The sequence below is a fragment of the Oncorhynchus mykiss genome, chromosome 26 (assembly GCF_013265735.2).
Source record: "Oncorhynchus mykiss isolate Arlee chromosome 26, USDA_OmykA_1.1, whole genome shotgun sequence".
Classification (NCBI taxonomy): Eukaryota; Metazoa; Chordata; class Actinopteri; order Salmoniformes; family Salmonidae; genus Oncorhynchus; species Oncorhynchus mykiss.
Genome location: NC_048590.1, coordinates 24,802,217 through 24,823,037, shown reverse-complemented (window position 1 = coordinate 24,823,037; position 20,821 = coordinate 24,802,217). Strand labels below are relative to the sequence as shown.

Genomic DNA, 20,821 nt, shown 5'->3' with positions numbered 1-20,821 from the left:
CCACTTGTTATCTACCATACATTTTAGACTAGAGGTAGCTGAAGATAATGAGCCACCAAAATACCAGTCCCCCATGCTGGGTGTCATGCCCTGGCCTTAGTTATCTTTGTTTTCTTTATTAGTTTGGTTAGGTCAGGGTGGGACATGGGGAATTAAATGTTTTGTCTGGTCTAGGGGTTTTTGTATGTTTATGGGGCTGACCCTTTTCTAGGTAGTTTGTAGGTCTATGGTTGCCTAGATTGGTTCTCAATTAGAGGCAGCTGTCTATCGTTGTCTCTGACTGGGAACCATATTTAGGCAGCCATATTCTGTGGGTACTTTGTGGGTGTTTGTCTTCTGTCTTTGTGTCATTGCACCAGATAGGACTGGTTTCACATTTGTTGTTGTGTATTTTGTAGTGTTCACATTTATGGTCTTTATTAAACATGTTGAACTCTAACCACGCTGCATTTTGGTCCTCCTCTCCTTCAGCAGAAGAAAGCCGTTACACTGGGTCAGTAAGCACCATGTCTAACTGGCTCTCATTATTATCTTATTTTTTTAACTAGGCAAGTCAGTTAAGAAAAAAATTCTAATTTACAATGACGGCCTACCCTAGCACCTGTAGCCTTTACAAAGTGAGTGCCTAAGTGTTATCATTTAATTAAGATTAAACACTTTGACAATACATTACATATATGTTATGGCCTTTCTTTGATGGCCTAGTTTTTCCCTAACACAGGTATTGTAATAGAACTGTAGTAGGACGACTCTTGTTTGATGTACCAACTTTTTGTTGGTGTGTCCCTGAGAGTGAAGAGCATTGATCAGAATGTCCATGTTAACCCAGTGACTTCCCTCCCCGGGAAAGACCAGCAACATCCCAAACTGAACCACACACTGAACCACACACAATTTTAAAAAATTATAAGTAGGCACAAAGTCATGTTTCCAATATATGTTATCATTTATATGATATATAAAAACAGAGCTAGGAAATCATATTCAGTTTGTATGACACGTTGAACAGATTTTGACATATAGTCAGTTAGCTTGTAGCGGTATTTATTAGAGAGGGGTAAAGAAAGATTTTGTTTGGGCACCAGGCAGGTATTAACCATGCCAAAAGGAAAAGAGTAGAATAGAGAGAGTACCACAACCAGACCCACACACATCAGCAGAAGAGACTGCCTAGAGGGTAGCCTGTTTACCAGATAGCCAGTGGAGAGAAAATAATACACACCATATAAAACCCACATCACAGCACAGGGGTAACCCAAACAAGAATACCTCATACAATAATAGTAATACTAATAATGGCAGAGCAATTCAACAGCAACTTCATACAAGAACGAACCCAGTCATCAACATAGGATTTGCAATAATCTGTATTATTTTCTAGTGGATGAGTGCAGAGGGTATGAATGTGGGGGGTGTTCATCGACACAACAGAGGCCTTAAAAATGTCCACAGTCTTCTCGGCCATGTCATTAGTACACCTCAATACAGTTCACATAACAATACACAACTTGCAAGCAACCTCCCTTTTAACTAAAATGTCCAAATACTTTTGGCAGGGCAATAATAGTCCAGCTCTAATGAACTTCAATGGGAAGTGCTTTGGAAAAATAGAGAGTCTGTTGCAGGGTAAAGCACTGGAACGATAGAGGGAAGAGAGAAAGAGAACAAGAGATCTTAGCTGTGGTCTTCAGGCGTGCAGGTGTACTGTCTGACTGTCCGATGGTTTGTATGTTAAAGCTTCGCAACAATGTTGCTACTAATCCAAGCGATCCATAACGGGCGTGGTCCCAAACGGAAACAACCACGACCTAGAGCGATTACACCGATGATTGAGTTAAATACTCTATAAACTACATACGCTGAAAACAAACAAAACTTCTGCAGCACAGCACACACAATCAAACTGTCGCGCCACCAAAGAGCCCCTCCCCAAAGAGCTGAATGAGCTCTCTTCATTTTCTCCTTCCTTACTGCTCTTAAAGTGGCAGTGCACGGTGAAGGCTCCGTGCAGATTTCGCCACAAGCTGACTATATATTCTCATTTATGTACACGCATTTCGCTACACCCGCGATAATATCTGCTAAATATGCGCATGTGACCAATAAATACAATTTGATGTGATACAAATCATGAAAGACCATGAAAGCTGTTCTCAATAGGGCGTAATTAATTATCTATAGGGTTTTGAGAGATTTAGACAATGAAGATGAAACTCTATTCTTCATTTAGATTCACATTGATACAGTATGTAAACAATATCTCACAATACATTACATCCTAGCCTATGAACATTAACTTAACGTAATTATAATTAGCTTATTCAGTCTGGAGGTAAGATGTAGTGAAATGTTACTTACATGTAAAATATGTAGCTCACCTTGGCTTTTGTGTGGAATGTTGGTTTATAAGCGTTAAGTAAATGTCAAAGTACTGCTTTTATGAGAACCTTTCCATTTGTTAAATTTACCAATGATTTTAGACTGTTCTGAGGGCAAAAGGAGGGAAATATACTCTCTGTATTTCTAAGTGAACAAAAAACTAAGTGAGGCTTCCAAGCAGATTATTCCTCAAACCAGGAAGGCAACTACGTCCATTTCTGTTGGTAAATTTCATCCCCTCTAGGTGTTTCATTTTATTGGTCCCTGATCTGACTTTTTCCTTTCAAACATACTGTATAATAGCATATCAAACGTTTGTTGCCGTGCCATAGGCCGGTCTAGTACCATCTACCCACAGCACATACAGTGGGGAGAGCAAGTATTTGATACACTGCCGGTTTTGCAGGTTTTCCTACTTACAAAGCATGTAGAGGTCTGTAATTTTTTATCATAGGTACACTTCAACTGTGAGAGACAGAATCTAAAACAAAAATCCAGAAAATCACATAGTATGATTTTTAAGTAATTAATTTGCATTTTATTGCATGACATAAGTATTTGATACATCAGAAAGGCAGACCTTAATATTTGGTACAGAAACCTACCAATTTTTTCAGCTCCAAGGGCCAGTACATCAAGAGCCAGACTAGTGCAACATTTTGGGTCAGTCACAGAGGAGGAAGAATCAGGTATTGATGAGATATTGAATATATTAATCTATACAATTCCTTGTTATTCAGTGGCCTTGTAATTAATTTATTGTATTTTTATTAAATCTGTCATTTGTAGTTGAAACAATAACAAAGCACACTCCCCTCCCCTGTTTTGGTTAAAAGCTGAGTGATGGGGTTGGCGAAATGTAACCACTTTCAATTTATTGACAGAGCTATTATTGCAATAACTTACCATCAATGTTATTAAAATAATAGGTTTAACCATATATCATTAATATAAATCCAAAAATGGCTTTATCAACTTCTGAATGTCCCTTTAAGTCTAATCCTTTCCTTTTTTGCATATCTTATTTTAGAGAGGAGGACCAGTGGATTGGAATCCACTCCAGTTTTAAACATTGATGAAGAAATAGGTATGTTTAAATTGTTTTACTTTCAAAATTGGGTCATCTTGGTGTTACTGAATTATACTGCACTACATCTTTATTTTGACAGCGATGTAACATTTTAGATGTGTCTCAAGTCTCCAGAATTTCAGATTTGAGATCAAATGTTTGATATGAGGTTACAGTACAGAATGTCACCTTTTATGTCAGGGTATTTTCAGACATTTCTGATTTACCGTTTCGAAATGAAAGCACTTGTCAAGTTTTATTAGTCGTATGTACAGGATACTGATGGTAACACGATCCAACGAAATGCTTACTTGCAGGTTGTGTCACGTTCGTCATAAAGAGGAGACCAAAGCGCAGCGTGATTAGAATACATATTATATATTTTAATAAAGACGGACACTAAACAAACTACAAAACAACAAAACGAACGTGACGCTATACTATAAATGTGCATACACAGGCAACTAGACATAGACAATAACCCACGAAATACCCAAAGAAGATGGCTGCCTAAATATTGTTCCCAATCAGAGACAACGATAAACACCTGCCTCTAATTGAGAACCAATCTAGGCAACCATAGACATATATAAACACCTGCATGATAAACAACCCCATAAACCTACAAAACCCCTAGACAGTACCAAAATGCATACATCACCCATGTCACCCCCTGACCTAACCAAAACAATAAAGAAAACAAAGAATACTCAGGTCAGGGCGTGACAGGTTGCTTCTCGACAAAGCAATTGAAAATGCATAGAGTATAGAGACTAATTCAACATTTTAGCATCACTGTCCAAATACTTCTGTAGGGGAGTGCAATAACAACATCCAAATACTTCTGTAGGGGAGTGTAATAACAACATCCATATACTTCTGTAGGGGAGTGTAATAACAACATCCAAATACTTCTGTAGGGCAATAACAACATCAAAATACTTCTGTAGGGGAGTGCAATAACAACATCCAAATACTTCTGTAGGGGAGTGTAATAACAACATCCATATACTTCTGTAGGGGAGTGTAATAACAACATCCAAATACTTATGTAGGGGAGTGTAATAACAACATCCATATACTTCTGTAGGGGAGTATAATAACAACATCCATATAGTTCTGTAGGGGAGTATAATAACAACATCCATATACTTCTGTAGGGGAGTGTAATAACAACATCCATATACTTCTGTAAGGGAGTGTAATAACAACATCCATATACTTCTGTAGGGGAGTATAATAACAACATCCATATAGTTCTGTAGGGGAGTGTAATAACAACATCCATATACTTCTGTAGGGCAATAACAACATCCAAATACTTCTGTAGGGGAGTGCAATAACAACATCCAAATACTTCTGTAGGGGAGTATAATAACAACATCCATATAGTTCTGTAGGGTAGGGCAATAACAACATCCAAATACTTCTGTAGGGGAGTGTAATAACAACATCCATATACTTCTGTAGGGCAATAACAACATCCAAATACTTCTGTAGGGGAGTATAATAACAACATCCATATACTTCTGTAGGGGAGTATAATAACAACATCCATATACTTCTGTAGGGGAGTATAATAACAACATCCAAATACTTCTGTAGGGGAGTGTAATAACAACATCCATATACTTCTGTAGGGGAGTGTAATAACAACATCCATATAGTTCTGTAGGGGAGGGCAATAACAACATCCATATAGTTCTGTAGGGGAGTGCAATAACAACATCCAAATACTTCTGTAGGGGAGTGTAATAACAACATCCAAATACTTCTGGAGGGGAGTGTAATAACAACATCCAAATACTTCTGTAGGGGAGTGTAATAACAACATCCATATACTTCTGTAGGGGAGTGTAATAACAACATCCATATACTTCTGTAGGGCAATAACAACATCCAAATACTTCTGTAGGGGAGTGCAATAACAACATCCAAATACTTCTGTAGGGGAGTATAATAACAACATCCATATAGTTCTGTAGGGGAGTATAATAACAACATCCATATACTTCTGTAGGGGAGTATAATAACAACATCCATATACTTCTGTAGGGGAGTGTAATAACAACATCCATATACTTCTGTAGGGCAATAACAACATCCAAATACTTCTGTAGGGGAGTATAATAACAACATCCATATACTTCTGTAGGGGAGTATAATAACAACATCCATATACTTCTGTAGGGGAGTATAATAACAACATCCAAATACTTCTGTAGGGGAGTGTAATAACAACATCCATATACTTCTGTAGGGGAGTGTAATAACAACATCCATATAGTTCTGTAGGGGAGGGCAATAACAACATCCATATAGTTCTGTAGGGGAGTGCAATAACAACATCCAAATACTTCTGTAGGGGAGTGTAATAACAACATCCAAATACTTCTGGAGGGGAGTGTAATAACAACATCCAAATACTTCTGTAGGGGAGTGTAATAACAACATCCATATACTTCTGTAGGGGAGTGTAATAACAACATCCATATACTTCTGTAGGGCAATAACAACATCCAAATACTTCTGTAGGGGAGTGCAATAACAACATCCAAATACTTCTGTAGGGGAGTATAATAACAACATCCATATAGTTCTGTAGGGGAGTATAATAACAACATCCATATACTTCTGTAGGGGAGTATAATAACAACATCCATATACTTCTGTACTTGCACTTCTTGCACTGAGATGCAGTGCCTAAGACCGCTGCACCACTCAGGAGCCCACTTAAGTGCACAAAACATTAGAAACATCTGGTGATTCCTTGACAAAGACTGACCAGGTGAATCGAGGTGAAAGCTATGATCCACTATTGATGTAATTTGTTAAATTCACTTCAATCAGTGTAGATGTAGACAGGTCAAATAAGGACTTTGAAGCCTTGAGAGAATTGAGACATGGATTGTGTATGTGTGCCATTCATAGGGTGAATGGGCAAGACAAAAGATTTACAGTGCCTTGCGAAAGTATTCGGCCCCCTTGAACTTTGTGACCTTTTGCCACATTTCAGGCTTCAAACATAAAGATATAAAACTGTATTCTTTTGTGAAGAATCAACAACAAGTGGGACACAATCATGAAGTGGAACGACATTTATTGGATATTTCAAACTATTTTAACAATTCAAAAACTGAAAAATTGGGCGTGCAAAATTATTCAGCCCCCTTAAGTTAATACTTTGTAGCGCCACCTTTTGCTGCGATTACAGCTGTAAGTCGCTTGGGGTATGTCTCTATCAGTTTTGCACATCGAGAGTGACATTTTTTCCCATTCCTTCTTGCAAAACAGCTCAAGCTCAGTGAGGTTGGATGGAGAGCATTTGTGAACAGCAGTTTTCAGTTCTTTCCACAGATTCGATTGGATTCAGGTCTGGACTTTGACTTGGCCATTCTAACACCTGGATATGTTTATTTTTGAACCATTCCATTGTAGATTTTGCTTTATGTTTTGGATCATTGTCTTGTTGGAAGACAAATCTCCGTCCCAGTCTCAGGTCTTTTGTAGACTCCAGGTTTTCTTCCAGAATGGTCCTGTATTTGGCTCCATCCATCTTCCCATCAATTTTAACCATCTTCCCTGTCCCTGCTGAAGAAAAGCAGGCCCAAACCATGATGCTGCCACCACCATGTTTGACAGTGGGGATGGTGTGTTCAGGGTGATGAGCTGTGTTGCTTTTACGCCAAACATATTGTTTTGAATTGTTGCCAAAAAGTTCAATTTTGGTTTCATCTGACCAGAGCACCTTCTTCCACATGTTTGGTGTGTCTCCCAGGTGGCTTGTGGCAAACTTTAAACAACACTTTTTATGGATATCTTTAAGATAATTATAGTTCTGTAGGGCAATAACAACATCCATATAGTTCTGTAGGGGAGTATAATAACAACATCCATATAGTTCTGTAGGGGAGTGTAATAACAACATCCATATACTTCTGTAGGGGAGTGTAATAACAACATCCAAATACTTCTGTAGGGCAATAACAACATCCTGGCAGAGATTTTTCCTCCACATTTCCTTTAATATGAAGCAATCTGCCATTCCACATTATGGAATTAGTCTTAGTTGAATTCATTCAAATCCACTATTGGAATGTTTATACAGTCGTTCCTTTTGTAACCACTGTCTGTAATTGTGGAAGCTGGAAGCATTTGCCTATGAGGAGAGTTTACTCTGTAGTCAAAATACACTGAGTGTACAAAATATTCCTAATATTGAGTTGCACTCCCTTTTGCCCTCAGAACAACCTCAATTCGTCAGGGCATGGACTCTACAAGGTGTCGAAAGCGTTCCACAGGGATGCTGGCCCATGTTGACTCAAATGCTTCCCACAGTTGTGTCAAGTTGGCTGGATGTCCTTTGGGTGGTGGACCATTCTTGATACACACGGGTAAATGTAGATCATGAAAAACCCAGCAGCGTTGCAGTTCTTGACACAAACCGTTGGGCCTGGCACCTACTACCATACCCCTTTCAAAGGCACTTAAATATTTTGTTTTGCCCAGTCACCCTTTGAATGGCACACATACACAATCCATGTCTCAATTGTCTCATGGCTTAAACATCCTCCTTTAATCTGTCTCCTCCCTTTTATCTACACTGAAGTGGATTAAACAGGTGACATCAATAAGGGATTATAGCTTTCACCTGTCAGGGAAAGAGAATGTTTTTTACTCAGTGTGTTGTTGCTGTTTTAAAAACATTCAGAATTTCTATTCGACGATGGGATCAAGTTCTATTGTTTGATATTCCAATTTAGACTTTACTCAACATTTTGGTCTGCCCTCTAATTGAATTTACTGTAGAATCAAAGCTGAGGTTTTTGGCTTGTCACGCCATAGATTGTGCAGAGATATATTTGCTGTCACCTACTTCCAGCCCTGTGTGTGTTTTAATAGATTAATTATATAATATTCTTAATTGAATCCTTTTCCCATTTTTGTGTTCATAGAGAAATTAACATCCTCCTAGCTGACTTAGAAGACCCTGAGTGTTCAAATCCTACTGTGCCTGGTGCATCGCACAGTTGGAGTGTGAGGAAGGAACTCTCACAGGATAGGTGGAGGGAGTCCAGGCCTGAGATGGTAGATTCTCTGCGATGTAGAGACTGTCTGCCGAAACAGCTTTACTGCGAAGACTGCGATGTCTCTACACATGCAAACTTCCCCCTGCACAACAGACAGTCCATCATCGAGGGGTTCTACACGCCCCTTCCTCCAACTACAGCCATATCTCTCCACAGTGATGGCAAATATGCACTTCATGAACAGGGTGTGTTTTAATTTTTTTTTGCGGCTGAATGTATTATATCAAAGTTCAAATGTATTCTTGTATGTTGTTGTATATAAATATTGTCCCTAGATTGTTTCTTACCATTGGATGTACCAGAGGTGATATGTGATTGCCTGACAAGCACCATCCATGTTGGCCCCTGGAAACATATAGTCCTTGTAGTAATAAATGGTATGTGCAATTTCTACAAGAACCAAACAGTGATGTAGCAATGCAATGTAAAACAAACTTAATTCAGACTACATTTTTTTCCTCAAGCTCGCTGCAATGTCACAGTGCCTGCTGCAATGTAACAGCAAACTTGGCAGATCTGATAAAGAATGGGTACTGGCCTGCCACTGTCAACTGTGACACCATATACCAGGTAGATCTGTTCAGCTCTTTCAAGGAGCTGAAAGTGTCAGCCCCAGGAATGTCCCGTCTGGCATTTATGTGGATTTTGGAGCAGCAAACTGACTTCTTTGGCATGGTAACAATCAATTATACTCAGCTTTACCAATGTATGACTTCAGGTTAACTATGTTACATTTTGTTACAACACTTTGTGTAACAACTTTATTTCCAGTACTATAACTATGTTAAAACTTCAGGTCTCTTGCTACAGTGTGTTAGCCTCCTGCACCACTGTCCTGCGATGCACCGTATCTGTGCCCCTCTTGCTACAGTATGTGTTAGCCTCCTGCACCACTGTCCTGCGATGCACCTTATCTGTGCCCTCTTGCTACAGTGTTAGCCTCCTCCTGATTTGATTCCAGGACCATGGACAGAGACGGAGAGAAAACATCGCTGACTGCAATGCAGCACCACAGCAGTGGAAAGATGACACTCTAGCTGGAGATTAAATAAATACATGTTTGAAACTGATGTTGGACAATCAAATTCAACATGTAACTAAACGAAATTCGTTCCGGCTGGGTCATTGACATGAAGCTTATTTTACACTGCTCCAGCGAAACGAGGCCCGCCATGCATTTATGACAGCAGTTGTTTCCAAAGCTCAAATTATCTTACTCTGTTTTACAGTTCTACAGAAATATTAAAATATATGTCAAACACGTTATATAAAAGTGATATTTTTATTGTAATTGTAACAATTATGGGGTCGTGCCATGTGTGATAACCGGTGGGATATTAATAAGAAACTCGTTTTCTACTATAGGTAGTAGGTAGCATAGTGAGAGCAACATTTTAACTCTCCGATGCATGGGGTTAAATATAATTGGAGCTTATTTGTTCATCTTCCAATAAATAAGTGGTAAGTCTACCTGTTTGACAGACACACTTATCAAATCCATAGATGTCGGTATAGCCAAAAACTAAAATACTGTCGCATGCACTGATTAAATACCTCCGTGTCTGGGAAGGGCTTGGTGTGTTTGACTAAAACTTGGGCTCGAGTTGAGTGAAGGTATCACATACCCTTTGTTAATGAAAATTATATATATTGTTTGCTTTATATTTTGAAATAAATACATAAAACGATTCCAAATGATATAACAATTCTTAACTCGGTGATGGCTTATGGTAGAAACAAGTTCTAAAGACGTGACTCCGATGCATATGGTGATATATTGATTCCTCTCTATGACAATCTGAAGCTAAACTGCTGCCTATAATATTCGAGGAGATAAAAAAATATACTTTTTTGCTATTCTATCTTTATTAATTGAGCTTTTCTCTTTCTGAAAAGAGAAGATGTTTGTTTAAACGCAGGCAGCTTTTAGGGAAGCACTTCTGTTGTTGGGTTATACAGTACCTTGCAAAAGTATTCATCCCCCTTGGCGTTTGTCCTATTTTGTTGCATTACAGCCTGTAATTTAAATAGGTTGTAATTTGGATTTAATGTAATGGACATACACAACATAGTTTACATTGGTGAAGTGAAATTGAAAAAATAACTTGTTTCAAACAATTCTAGAAAATAAAAAATGGAAAAGTGGTGTGTGCATATGTATTCACCCCCTTTGCTATGAAGCCCCTAAATAAGATCTGGTGCAACCAGTTACCTTCAGAAGTCACATAATTAGTTAAATAAAGTCAACCTGTGTGCAATCTAAGTGTCACCTGATCTGTCACATTATCTAAGTATATATACACCTGCTCTGAAAGGCCTCAGTCTGCAACACCACTTTGCAAGGGACACCACCAAGCAAGTGGCACCATGAAGACCAAGGAGCTCTCCAAACAGGTCAGGGACAATGTTGTGGAGAAGTACAGATCAGGGTTGGGTGATAAAAAAATATCAGAAACTTTGAACATCCCACAGAGCACCATTAAATCCATTATAAAAAATGGAAAAAATATGGCACCACAACAAACCTGCCAAGAGAGGGCCGCCCACCAAAACTCACAGGCCAGGCAAGGAGGGCATTAATCAGAGAGGCAACAAAGAGACCAAAGATAACCCTGAAGGAGCTGCAAAGATCCACAGCAGAGATTGGAGTTTCTGTCCATAGGACCACTTTAAGCAATACACTCCACAGAGCTGGGCTTTGTGGAAGAGTGGCCAGAAAAAATAAGCAAACACGTTTGGTTTTCGCCAAAAGGCATGCGGGAGACTCTCCAAACATATGGAAGAAGGAACTCTGGTCAGATGAGACTAAAATTGAGCTTTTTAGCCATCAAGGAAAACACTATTTCTGGCGCAACCCCAACACCTCTCATCACCCCAAGAACCCCATTCCCACAGTGAAGCATGGTGGTGGCAGCATCATGCTGTGGGGATGTTTTTCATCGTCAGGGACTGGGAATCTGGTCAGAATTGAAGGAATGATGGATGGCGCTAAATACAGGGAAGTTCTTGAGGGAAACCTGTTTCAGTCTTCCAGAGATTTGAGACTGGGACTGACAGAGGTTCACCTTTCTGCCTGACAATGCCTAAGCATACTGCTAAAGCAACACACAAATTATTTAAGGGGAAACATTTAAATGTATTGGAATGGCCTAGTCATTGCCCAGACTTCAATTCGATTGAGAATCTGTGGTATGACTTAAAGATTGCTGTACACCAGCGGAACCCATCCAACTTGAAGGAGTTGGAGCAGTTTTGCCTTGAAGAATTGGAAAAATATCACAGTGGCTAGATGTGCCAAGCTGATAGAGACAATCCCCAAGAGACTTGCATCTGTAATTGCTGCAAAATATGGCTCTGGGGGGGTGAATAGTTATGCACGCTCAAGTTTTTTTTTAAAGAAAGTTTTATTTCTAGTTTGTTCCCCCCCCCCCCCCCCCCCCCCCCCCCCAAAAAAAAAAAAAAAATGTTTAATTCCAGGTTGTAAGGCAACCAAATAGGAAAAATTCTAAGGGGGGTGAAAACTTTCGCAAGCCACTGTACAATGGCCTAGTAACCAGCAGTTGAAGCTTACCGTTTTCTGTATCAGTAGAGCCTCTATCTGGGTAGGAAAGGTAACTTTTGAAAGTGCCATGCTTAGTTTCAGAAGAATGTCTAAATTGTAATTATTTTTGCCTCGCCTAGGGCGGCAGAACGTCTAGGGCATTGGTGATTTTATCAATGTAATCAGATTGAAAATATGAGGCCATGTTATTGACATTGTACTGATTACACAGCCTACTAACCAGATGTGTTAAAAACTGTGTTTAATTTGTAGCATAGGCTTATTAATTGGGCTGCTGTTATGTTCTGTTCCTCCAACTATTAGCTGATAAAAAATAGGGGGAGTGGCAGATTTGTCCAGGACCGACACTGCCATTCATTACGCAATAAGCTTTGAAAGGCGGTGAGCGACTTGATAAAAGCGATCGGCTCGAACGCACCAATTCAATGTGCTAAGTCTACGGTCTTGAAAAACAGAAATAGCAGGAGAATTTGAAAATTGTGGGAGCCAACGCGGATGTCTAGAGACTATACTGATTTCGCATCTTCCTCTCTGATTTCCGAGATTATTACAAATACCTTCGAACTGATTTACAGACAGACAGGCTCTGAAATAGCCTTCATTTCAAATTCTTTGTTCTTTGGATGAAAACCGGAACGTAAGCCTTCAATTAAATTAGCTCCGCATGCATGGATTTTGTCTTGACGTTGTTTGTTCACACTCACGATAGATTGTTGATTCGGAGCTACAATAAATAATACAATGTTAACGTGTAGCCTAACATTAGGATGTGAAATAGGTTTCACTTCGGCAAAATCTACAGAATTTGACAATTTCCTAACCTTCAAGAGACATTTACATCGGTGAAAAAAGTATTTCTCTCTCAGAATGAAATATTATACTGAATTACGTGATCAACCTTTTGTTATGAAAATATGTTTCAACTTGAAAGTATCAGTATTGCGGATAGTGTAGAGACTTATTTGTAGCGAAAAATATAGTTAGGCGTCACAATCAAGCCTGTTTTAATTTTTCTCATGTAAAACAAAAGTATTTCTCTCTTAGAGTCAAAGATTATACTGTATTACGTAATCAACCTTTTGACATAACTTGGCTAAACTTTAAAGTAGGCCAATCATATTGTGGACAGTGTTTGTACTTATTTGTAGCCTAAAGAAAAAAAACGTAGGCCTGTTTTAATTCTTCTCATGTCAAAACATAATTTCATTAGATTTATTTGACCTTATTTTTGTATATTTCAGGTAAAATTGATGCATGCTTATGTGAAGCAGCTAGTGAAGATGTGTCTCCCTGGTATCTTCATTGTTACCCTGTTGACCCTCTCTATTCCTGCTGTCCATGGTGGGAAAGTCCTGGTGTTTCCTCAAGACGGCAGCCACTGGGTCAACATGAAGGTCATTATTGAAGCGCTGCATTCAAGAGGTCACAGTGTGTCAGTCGTACGGCCATCAGACAGCTGGTACATCAGGGAAACCTCCCCTCACTACAGTTCAATCACAATTGATATTCCAGGTGGAGCTGATGAGGAATTCTTTCGCTCATTTGTGTCAAGACTAATACAGATAAAGAGAGAGGGAAACTCTGCTTGGACTCGTTTTAGTTTGGACATGGAGTTGAAGGACGGGTTTTTTGAAATTCACCGCAAAGTGTGTGAGATGATAATCCACATGTTAGAGAATAAACAGTTGATGCAGTCTATTAGAGAAACCAAGTATGACTTGGTTCTGACAGACCCATTAAATGGGGGAGGCATTGTGCTGGCGCACTATTTAAATGTGCCACTTGTTTTCAATGTTAGATGGACTATAGGTGGTGAGGGTCATTTTGTTATTGCTCCCTCTCCGCTATCTTATGTTCCATTTCCTGTTGCAGAGTTAACAGACAAGATGAGTTTTTTTGAGCGTGTCCTTAACTTCCTTGTTTATGTCATCAGGCAGTATCTGTACAGACAGGCAATTAGACCTCATTATTCTGCTTTAGTTAGTCGTTACTTTGGTCCTGAGGTCGACTACTTCTCATTGTTTCAAGCTGCTGATTTATGGCTCATGAGAGTTGACTTTGTGTTTGAGTTCCCTCGTCCCACCATGCCTAACATTATCTATATTGGAGGGTTCCAATGTAAACCTGCCAAGCCTCTTCCCCAAAAATTGGAGGAGTTTGTTCAGAGTTCTGGGGTGCATGGAGTCATTATCATGTCTTTGGGGACTTTAATTGGGCAGCTTCCACATGATATAGCTGATGAGATAGCCATTACTTTTGCCCAACTGCCTCAGAAGGTAATCTGGAGGTATAAAGGAGACAGGCCAGCTACTCTGGGTAACAACACCTTACTAGTTGACTGGATGCCTCAGAATGATCTTTTAGGACACCCTAAGACAAGGCTGTTTGTAGCTCACGGAGGAACAAATGGGATTTTCGAGGCGATCTACCACAGTGTTCCAATAGTAGGCCTTCCTCTGGTGTTCGACCAAACTGACAATCTTTCTAGAATGAAAGTGAAGGGTGTAGCAAAGGTTGTGGATTTAGCAACACTAGATAGAAACATATTCTCCCAGGCCTTACAGGAAGTTCTGGATGAGCCATCCTACAGGACGAACATGCAAAGACTCTCCAGGCTACACAGGGACGTGCCAATGGAGCCCCTGGACACTGCCCTCTTCTGGATTGAGTTTGTCATGAGACACAAAGGTGCTGCTCACCTGCGTACAGAGTCCTACAAAATGCCCTGGTACTCGTATCACTCTGTAGATGTAATGGTCTTTTTACTGACTGTTGTGTTATTTACTCTGCTGGCTTTCATTGGCATTATCAGATGTTTCTGTTGCAGGTCATGTTTGAAAATGAAAATGAAAGAGGAATGATAATGGCTTTCATCTGTACACAGTGTGGTACAACAATATGTTTTTACTTGTCTCACTCATTATACTTTTTGTTCACATGACAAATATATGTGGCATTGATGTAGACATACAGTATTATTGACAGATGTTTTATCTATTTGCTTTTGAAGATTTTGCTAAACTTACAACTGTACTTTAACTGTTCAGCCCATTTAATCAAAGGTTTGAATAGGAAAGTCCAAATGTGCACTTTAAAAATGAATGCTGTTATAGTTGTGTGTGGCTGCTTTCTTTGTGTGTAACAGTTAAACTGATGTAAATGTTGATTCTCCAGAAGACCGTTAATGAGCTCTGTTTTTTAATAAAGATATCATGCAGCTTAGATGTTTGCCAAAAACACTTTGTCCCTCATTGGTTTGTTCTTTAATTTCTTCCACATCTATTGTGGAGGTCATTTCAAAAGAACAAAGAACTTTCAGTTTGTCGTTATACAGACTTTAATAACGACAACATCATTCTTCATTCATTCTGGAAGGGTTGATAATTCAGAGGTAATATAATCCTATGAGATCCGAGGAGGAATGTGAAGGGATTTTCATACTGATGCTTATAAAATGACAGCATTGATCTGCAATAAATAAGCCAGCTAAGGTGGTCTGCATAGAGCAGAATAAGTGTTTTTTTTGTCTGACTTTTCTCTAAAGGACTCTGCTTGGAAGCCTCACTTAGATTTTTATTCACTTAGAAATACAGAGAGTATATTTCCCTCCTTTTGCCCTCAGAACAGCCTAAATTCATTGGTAAATTTAACAAATGGAAAAGTTCTCATAAAAGCAGTACTTTGACATTTACTTAACGCTTATAAACCAACATTCCACACAAAAGCCAAGGTGAGCTACATATTTTACATGTAAGTAACATTTCACTACATCTTACCTCCAGACTGAATAAGCTAATTATAATTACGTTAAGTTAATGTTCATAGGCAAAGATGTAATGTATTGTGAGATATTGTTTACATACTGTATCAATGTGAATCTAAATGAAGAATAGAGTTTCATCTTCATTGTCTCAATCTCTCAAAACCCTATAGAGAATTAATTACGCCCTATTGAGAACAGCTTTCATGGTCTTTCATGATTTGTATCACATCAATGGTCGCATACGCATATTTAGCAGATATTTTCACGGGTGTAGCGAAATGCTTGTGCATAAATGAAAATATATAGTCAGCTAACTGACTATATGTAAATATCCGTTCAACGTGTCATACAAACTGAATATGATTTCCTAGCTCTGTTTGTTTTTATATATCATATAAATTATAACATATATTGGAAACATGACTTGTGCATATTTATAATTATGTTGATTATGTGTGGTTCAGTTTGCCATGGTGGGAAGTTGCTGGTCTTTCCCGGGGAGGGAAGTCAATGGGTTAACATGGACATTCTGATCAAGGCTCTTCACTCTCAGGGACACACAGTCAGAGTGGTACCGAACGACAAAAAGTTGGTACATCCAACGAGTCATCCTACTACAGTTCTTTTACAATACCTGTCACTGATGCTATGGATGAGGAATTTGTAAAGCCAATCATAAAGAAAGTAATTGATATAGAGGGAGGAACAATCTTTGTATTAAACGTCATACATTTGCAAATGGTGCATTCAAGATGGTGCATTAAAACTAAAAGCAGATTTACCTAGCTTTGGAGACCCTAGGAACCTCAACAGTTAACCAATCCTGTGAACGGGTTAGGCAACTCAGGTGTGTAAACTTCAACAGCGAAGTTAGATAAGACGGAAGTTTATGAAGTAGGGCCTTGTAAATATTAAGGGAGTAATGTAGAGATCTACAGGTCTTTAGCAACGTTCAGCCAACCTTGTGATACAGGATAGAGTGATGAGTATCAAAACTGTCACCTGTAACAAAACAAAGCCCACTATGGTATATGGCATCTGAAGGTTTAAGAGTAGTAGCAGCTGCACTTTGATAAATGATATCACCATAATCAAGAACAGATCAAAGGATGACTAATGATCTGCCTCCTACTGCTTAGAGAAAGGCACCATCTGTTTCTGTAGAAAAAGCCAACTTTAAATCTTAACTTCTTAACAAGCTCATCTACCTGTGCCTTTTATGTCAAATCCATACATATCCAGGAACACATTAGATTGGAGAATGAGTGAACATGTAGTTCATCTGTAACATTCTTATGAGAGTTTAAAAACAACATGAAGGTGAAAGTCCAAACACAGGAACATTGATTCACTAAAAGGTTGACTAAATAACCTGCTTCCTACTGCTTCGAGAAAGACATCTGTTTCTGTAGAAAAAGCCAACTTTAAAACTTCTTAACCAGCTCATCTACTTGTTTTTTTTAATGTCAAATCCATGCATATCCAAATGCCTAAGTATTTATGTCTGGGAACACATTAGATTGGAGAATGAGTGAACATGTAGTTCATATGTAACATTCTTATGAGAGTTTAAAAACAACATGAAGGTGAAAGTCCAAACACAGGAACATTGATTCACTCAGATGTGTTTCTTGAACTCTCTCTCCCATTGAGAGATTTTCTGTTCATGGTTACAAGGTCTGTAAAATAATTGAGTCTACAATGTATGGTGGATAAACAGTGGAGAGGGACATTTAACTTTTGCGCCATCACCAATGTCGTACATTTCAATAACTTTATTAGGGCACTCAGACAAAATGACTTTCACAGAGAGAGAGAGTAAAGAATATGCTTTTCTATTTGCTATTTACTGTTTATGATAGGTTGACTCTCCATCCACATTACCAGGCTGTTTGTGATGAGTATTTCCAACCAGGTTTGGACTTCTATGAGTTATTACAGGGGGCTGATCTATGGCTCATGAGAGATGACTTTGTGTTTAAGCTCCCTCCCACTATGCATTATGTTATCTATATGGCAAGATTCCAATTTATCCAATTCTCCCTATCATGTGGGGTAGAATTAAACACGAGTTAGTTCTATATTGGCAATCATTGATGCAGTTTAAGATTAGGGAGCTACATTTTTTTGTTGACGTGCTTGGCTTTATTTCTATTACAGCATATTGGATGACTTATTCACATTCTATTCACCCAGTTCAACATAACATACTTTATGCAAGATCATACCCTTAAGACATGCTGACCTCCACTGTTATTGGTTAGCATGTCTGGAGGTATGATCTTTGACCCTGTGTAACTTTCTTACTCATCAATATTCACGATTAATTCAGGATCATTTTAGTCATCCTAGGCAGACGGGTTGATTTCCACATTAGCAATGTTCCAGTGATGTTGCACCAGTTCTGGGATTTCCCAGGCTGCAACCTGGTCTCAGAGCATGTTGTATTATTCTGTACATAAATCCAAGACAGTCCATATGTTACGTTTTGTATGGCACTCATTCATTTGTGGATGTCCATCATCCATTTCGTATGATATGTTACGAATTACAATTCAGATGATATGTTACGAATTTGTGTATGATATGTTATGAATTCCAATTTGTTGTATCTCCCATCTCCACAGAGGAACTCTAGAGCTTTGTCAGAGCGACCATTGGGTTCTTGGTCACCTCCCTCCCTCCCTGAAGTGTCTTGGTGGTTCTAAACTTCTTCCATTTAAGAATGATGGAGGCCACTGTGTTCTTGGGGACCTTTAATGCTGCAAAACAAATGTTTGGTACCCTTTCCCAGATCTGTGGCGTGACACAATCTTGTTTCTGCGCTTTACAGACAATTCCTTCGACCTCATGACTTGGTTTTTGCTCTGACATGCACTGTCAACTGTGGGACCTTATACAGACAGGTGTGTGCCTTCCAAATCATGTCCAATCAATTGGATTTACCACAAGTGGACTTAAAGTTGTAGAAACATCTCAAGGATGATTAATGGAAATAGGATGCACCTGAGCTCAATTTTGAGTCTCACAGCAAAGGGTATCAATACCTATGTGAATAAGGTATTTCTGTTTTTTATTGTTAATAAGTTAGCACACATTTCTAAAAACCTGTTTTCACTTTGTCATTATGGGGTATTTTGTGTAGCTTGCTGAGGATTTATTTTATTTAATCCATTTTAGAATAAGGCTGTAAAGCAGGGGTGGGCAACTCCAGTCATTGAGGGCCTGATTGGTGTCACACTTCTTCTCCATCCCTAGCAAACACAGCTGATTAATCAAATTTTATTCTAAACTGAACATCATGAGTAGGTGATTATTAGAGTCAGGTGTGTTGTCTGGAGCTGGGGCAAAACTGTGACACCAATCAGGCCCTCGAGGACTGGAGTTTCCCACCCCTGCCGTAAAGTAACAAAATTTGGAAAAAGTCAAGGGGTGTGAATAATTTCTGAAGTCACGGTATACAGTGCCTTGCAAAAGTATTCATACCCCTTGGTTTTCTTCTCATTTTATTGTGTTACAAAGTGGGATTTAAAAAAAATACTCTGTAATATCACAGTGGAAGAAAAATTCTTACACATTTTCAAGATGAATAAAATGTAATAACTAAAATATAGTCTTTGAATAAGTATTCAGCGCCTGGGTTTATACATGTTAGAAACACCTTTGGCATCGATTACAGCTCTGGCAGTTAATCCACTGTTCCTAGGCCATCATTGAAAATAAGAATTTGTTCTTAACTGACTAAAATAGAAATAAATAAAATACCCATGTGGGTGACTGAAAGATGACCGAGGTCAGTGGCGGTAATGCACCTAATTGATGCAAGTTGCCAATCGCAATATAAAGTCAAGAGAAGAAAAACTAGAAAAGATTCGGTTGACCGTTTTATGTATGGATTAATTGGCGAAGTAGAGGACCTTGTGCATTTCAGGTAAAATAACAACTCAATGCTTATATCCCAGGATAAATTAGCTGGCAACATCAAGCTAGCTAAATAGGACAAATTAGCTAGCAAGTGCAAGCTAGCTAGCTAAATTGCCCAAAATCTTTAATGCTTTTCGACCTTTCCCCAAATTAACATAATTGGTTCAGAGTTTGTTTTGATATTTTAACCTGCGTGTCGTGATCGTGTTTTTTGGGGGGGACAAATAAATTCATGCACGATGGCGCAGGCGCGCAGCCGGTTTGGGTTCCGTTTAAGGCATCAATCACCGAGTTAAGAATTGTTATAGAACGCTTGATATAATCTGGATACGTTTTGTGTATTTATTTCAAAATATAAAGCAAACAATAGATATAATTTTCATTAACAAAGGGTATGTGATACCCTCACTTAACTCGAGCCCAAGTTTTAGTCAAACACACCAAGCCCTTCCCAGACACGGAGGTATTTAATCAGTGCATGCGACAGTATTTTAGTTTTTGGCTATACCGACATCTATGGATTTGATAAGTGTGTCTGTCAAACAGGTAGACTTACCACTTATTTATTGGAAGATGAACAAATAAGCTCCAATTATATTTAACCCCATGCATCGGAGAGTTACAATGTTGCTATCACTATGCTACCTACTACCTATAGTAGAAAACGAGTTTCTTATTAATATCCCACCTGTTATCACACATGGCACGACCCCATAAATGTTACAATTACAATACAAATAACACTATTATATAACGTGTTTGACATATATTTTAATATTTCTGTAGAACTGTAAAACAGAGTAAGATAATTTGAGCTTTGGAAACAACTGCTGTCATAAATGCATGGCGGGCCTCGTTTCGCTGGAGCAGTGTAAAATAAGCTTCATGTCAATGACCCAGCCGGAACGAATTTCGTTTAGTTACATGTTGAATTTGATTGTCCAACATCAGTTTCAAACATGTATTTATTTAATCTCCAGCTAGAGTGTCATCTTTCCACTGCTGTGGTGCTGCATTGCAGTCAGCGATGTTTT

General features: G+C 38.7%; 1 protein-coding gene across 1 annotated transcript; it reads left to right on the top strand.

Annotated features, from left to right (window-relative positions):
• The first annotated feature begins 12,491 nt into the window (after window positions 1-12,491).
• On the top strand, window positions 12,492-15,363 carry LOC110506463 (UDP-glucuronosyltransferase 2C1-like). Its single transcript, XM_036963877.1, has 2 exons — window positions 12,492-12,737; window positions 13,342-15,363. Exon 2 carries the CDS (start codon window positions 13,351-13,353, stop codon window positions 14,959-14,961), a length of 1,611 nt encoding a protein of 536 aa, XP_036819772.1. The 5' UTR covers window positions 12,492-12,737; window positions 13,342-13,350; the 3' UTR covers window positions 14,962-15,363.
• The last annotated feature ends 5,458 nt before the right edge of the window (window positions 15,364-20,821 follow it).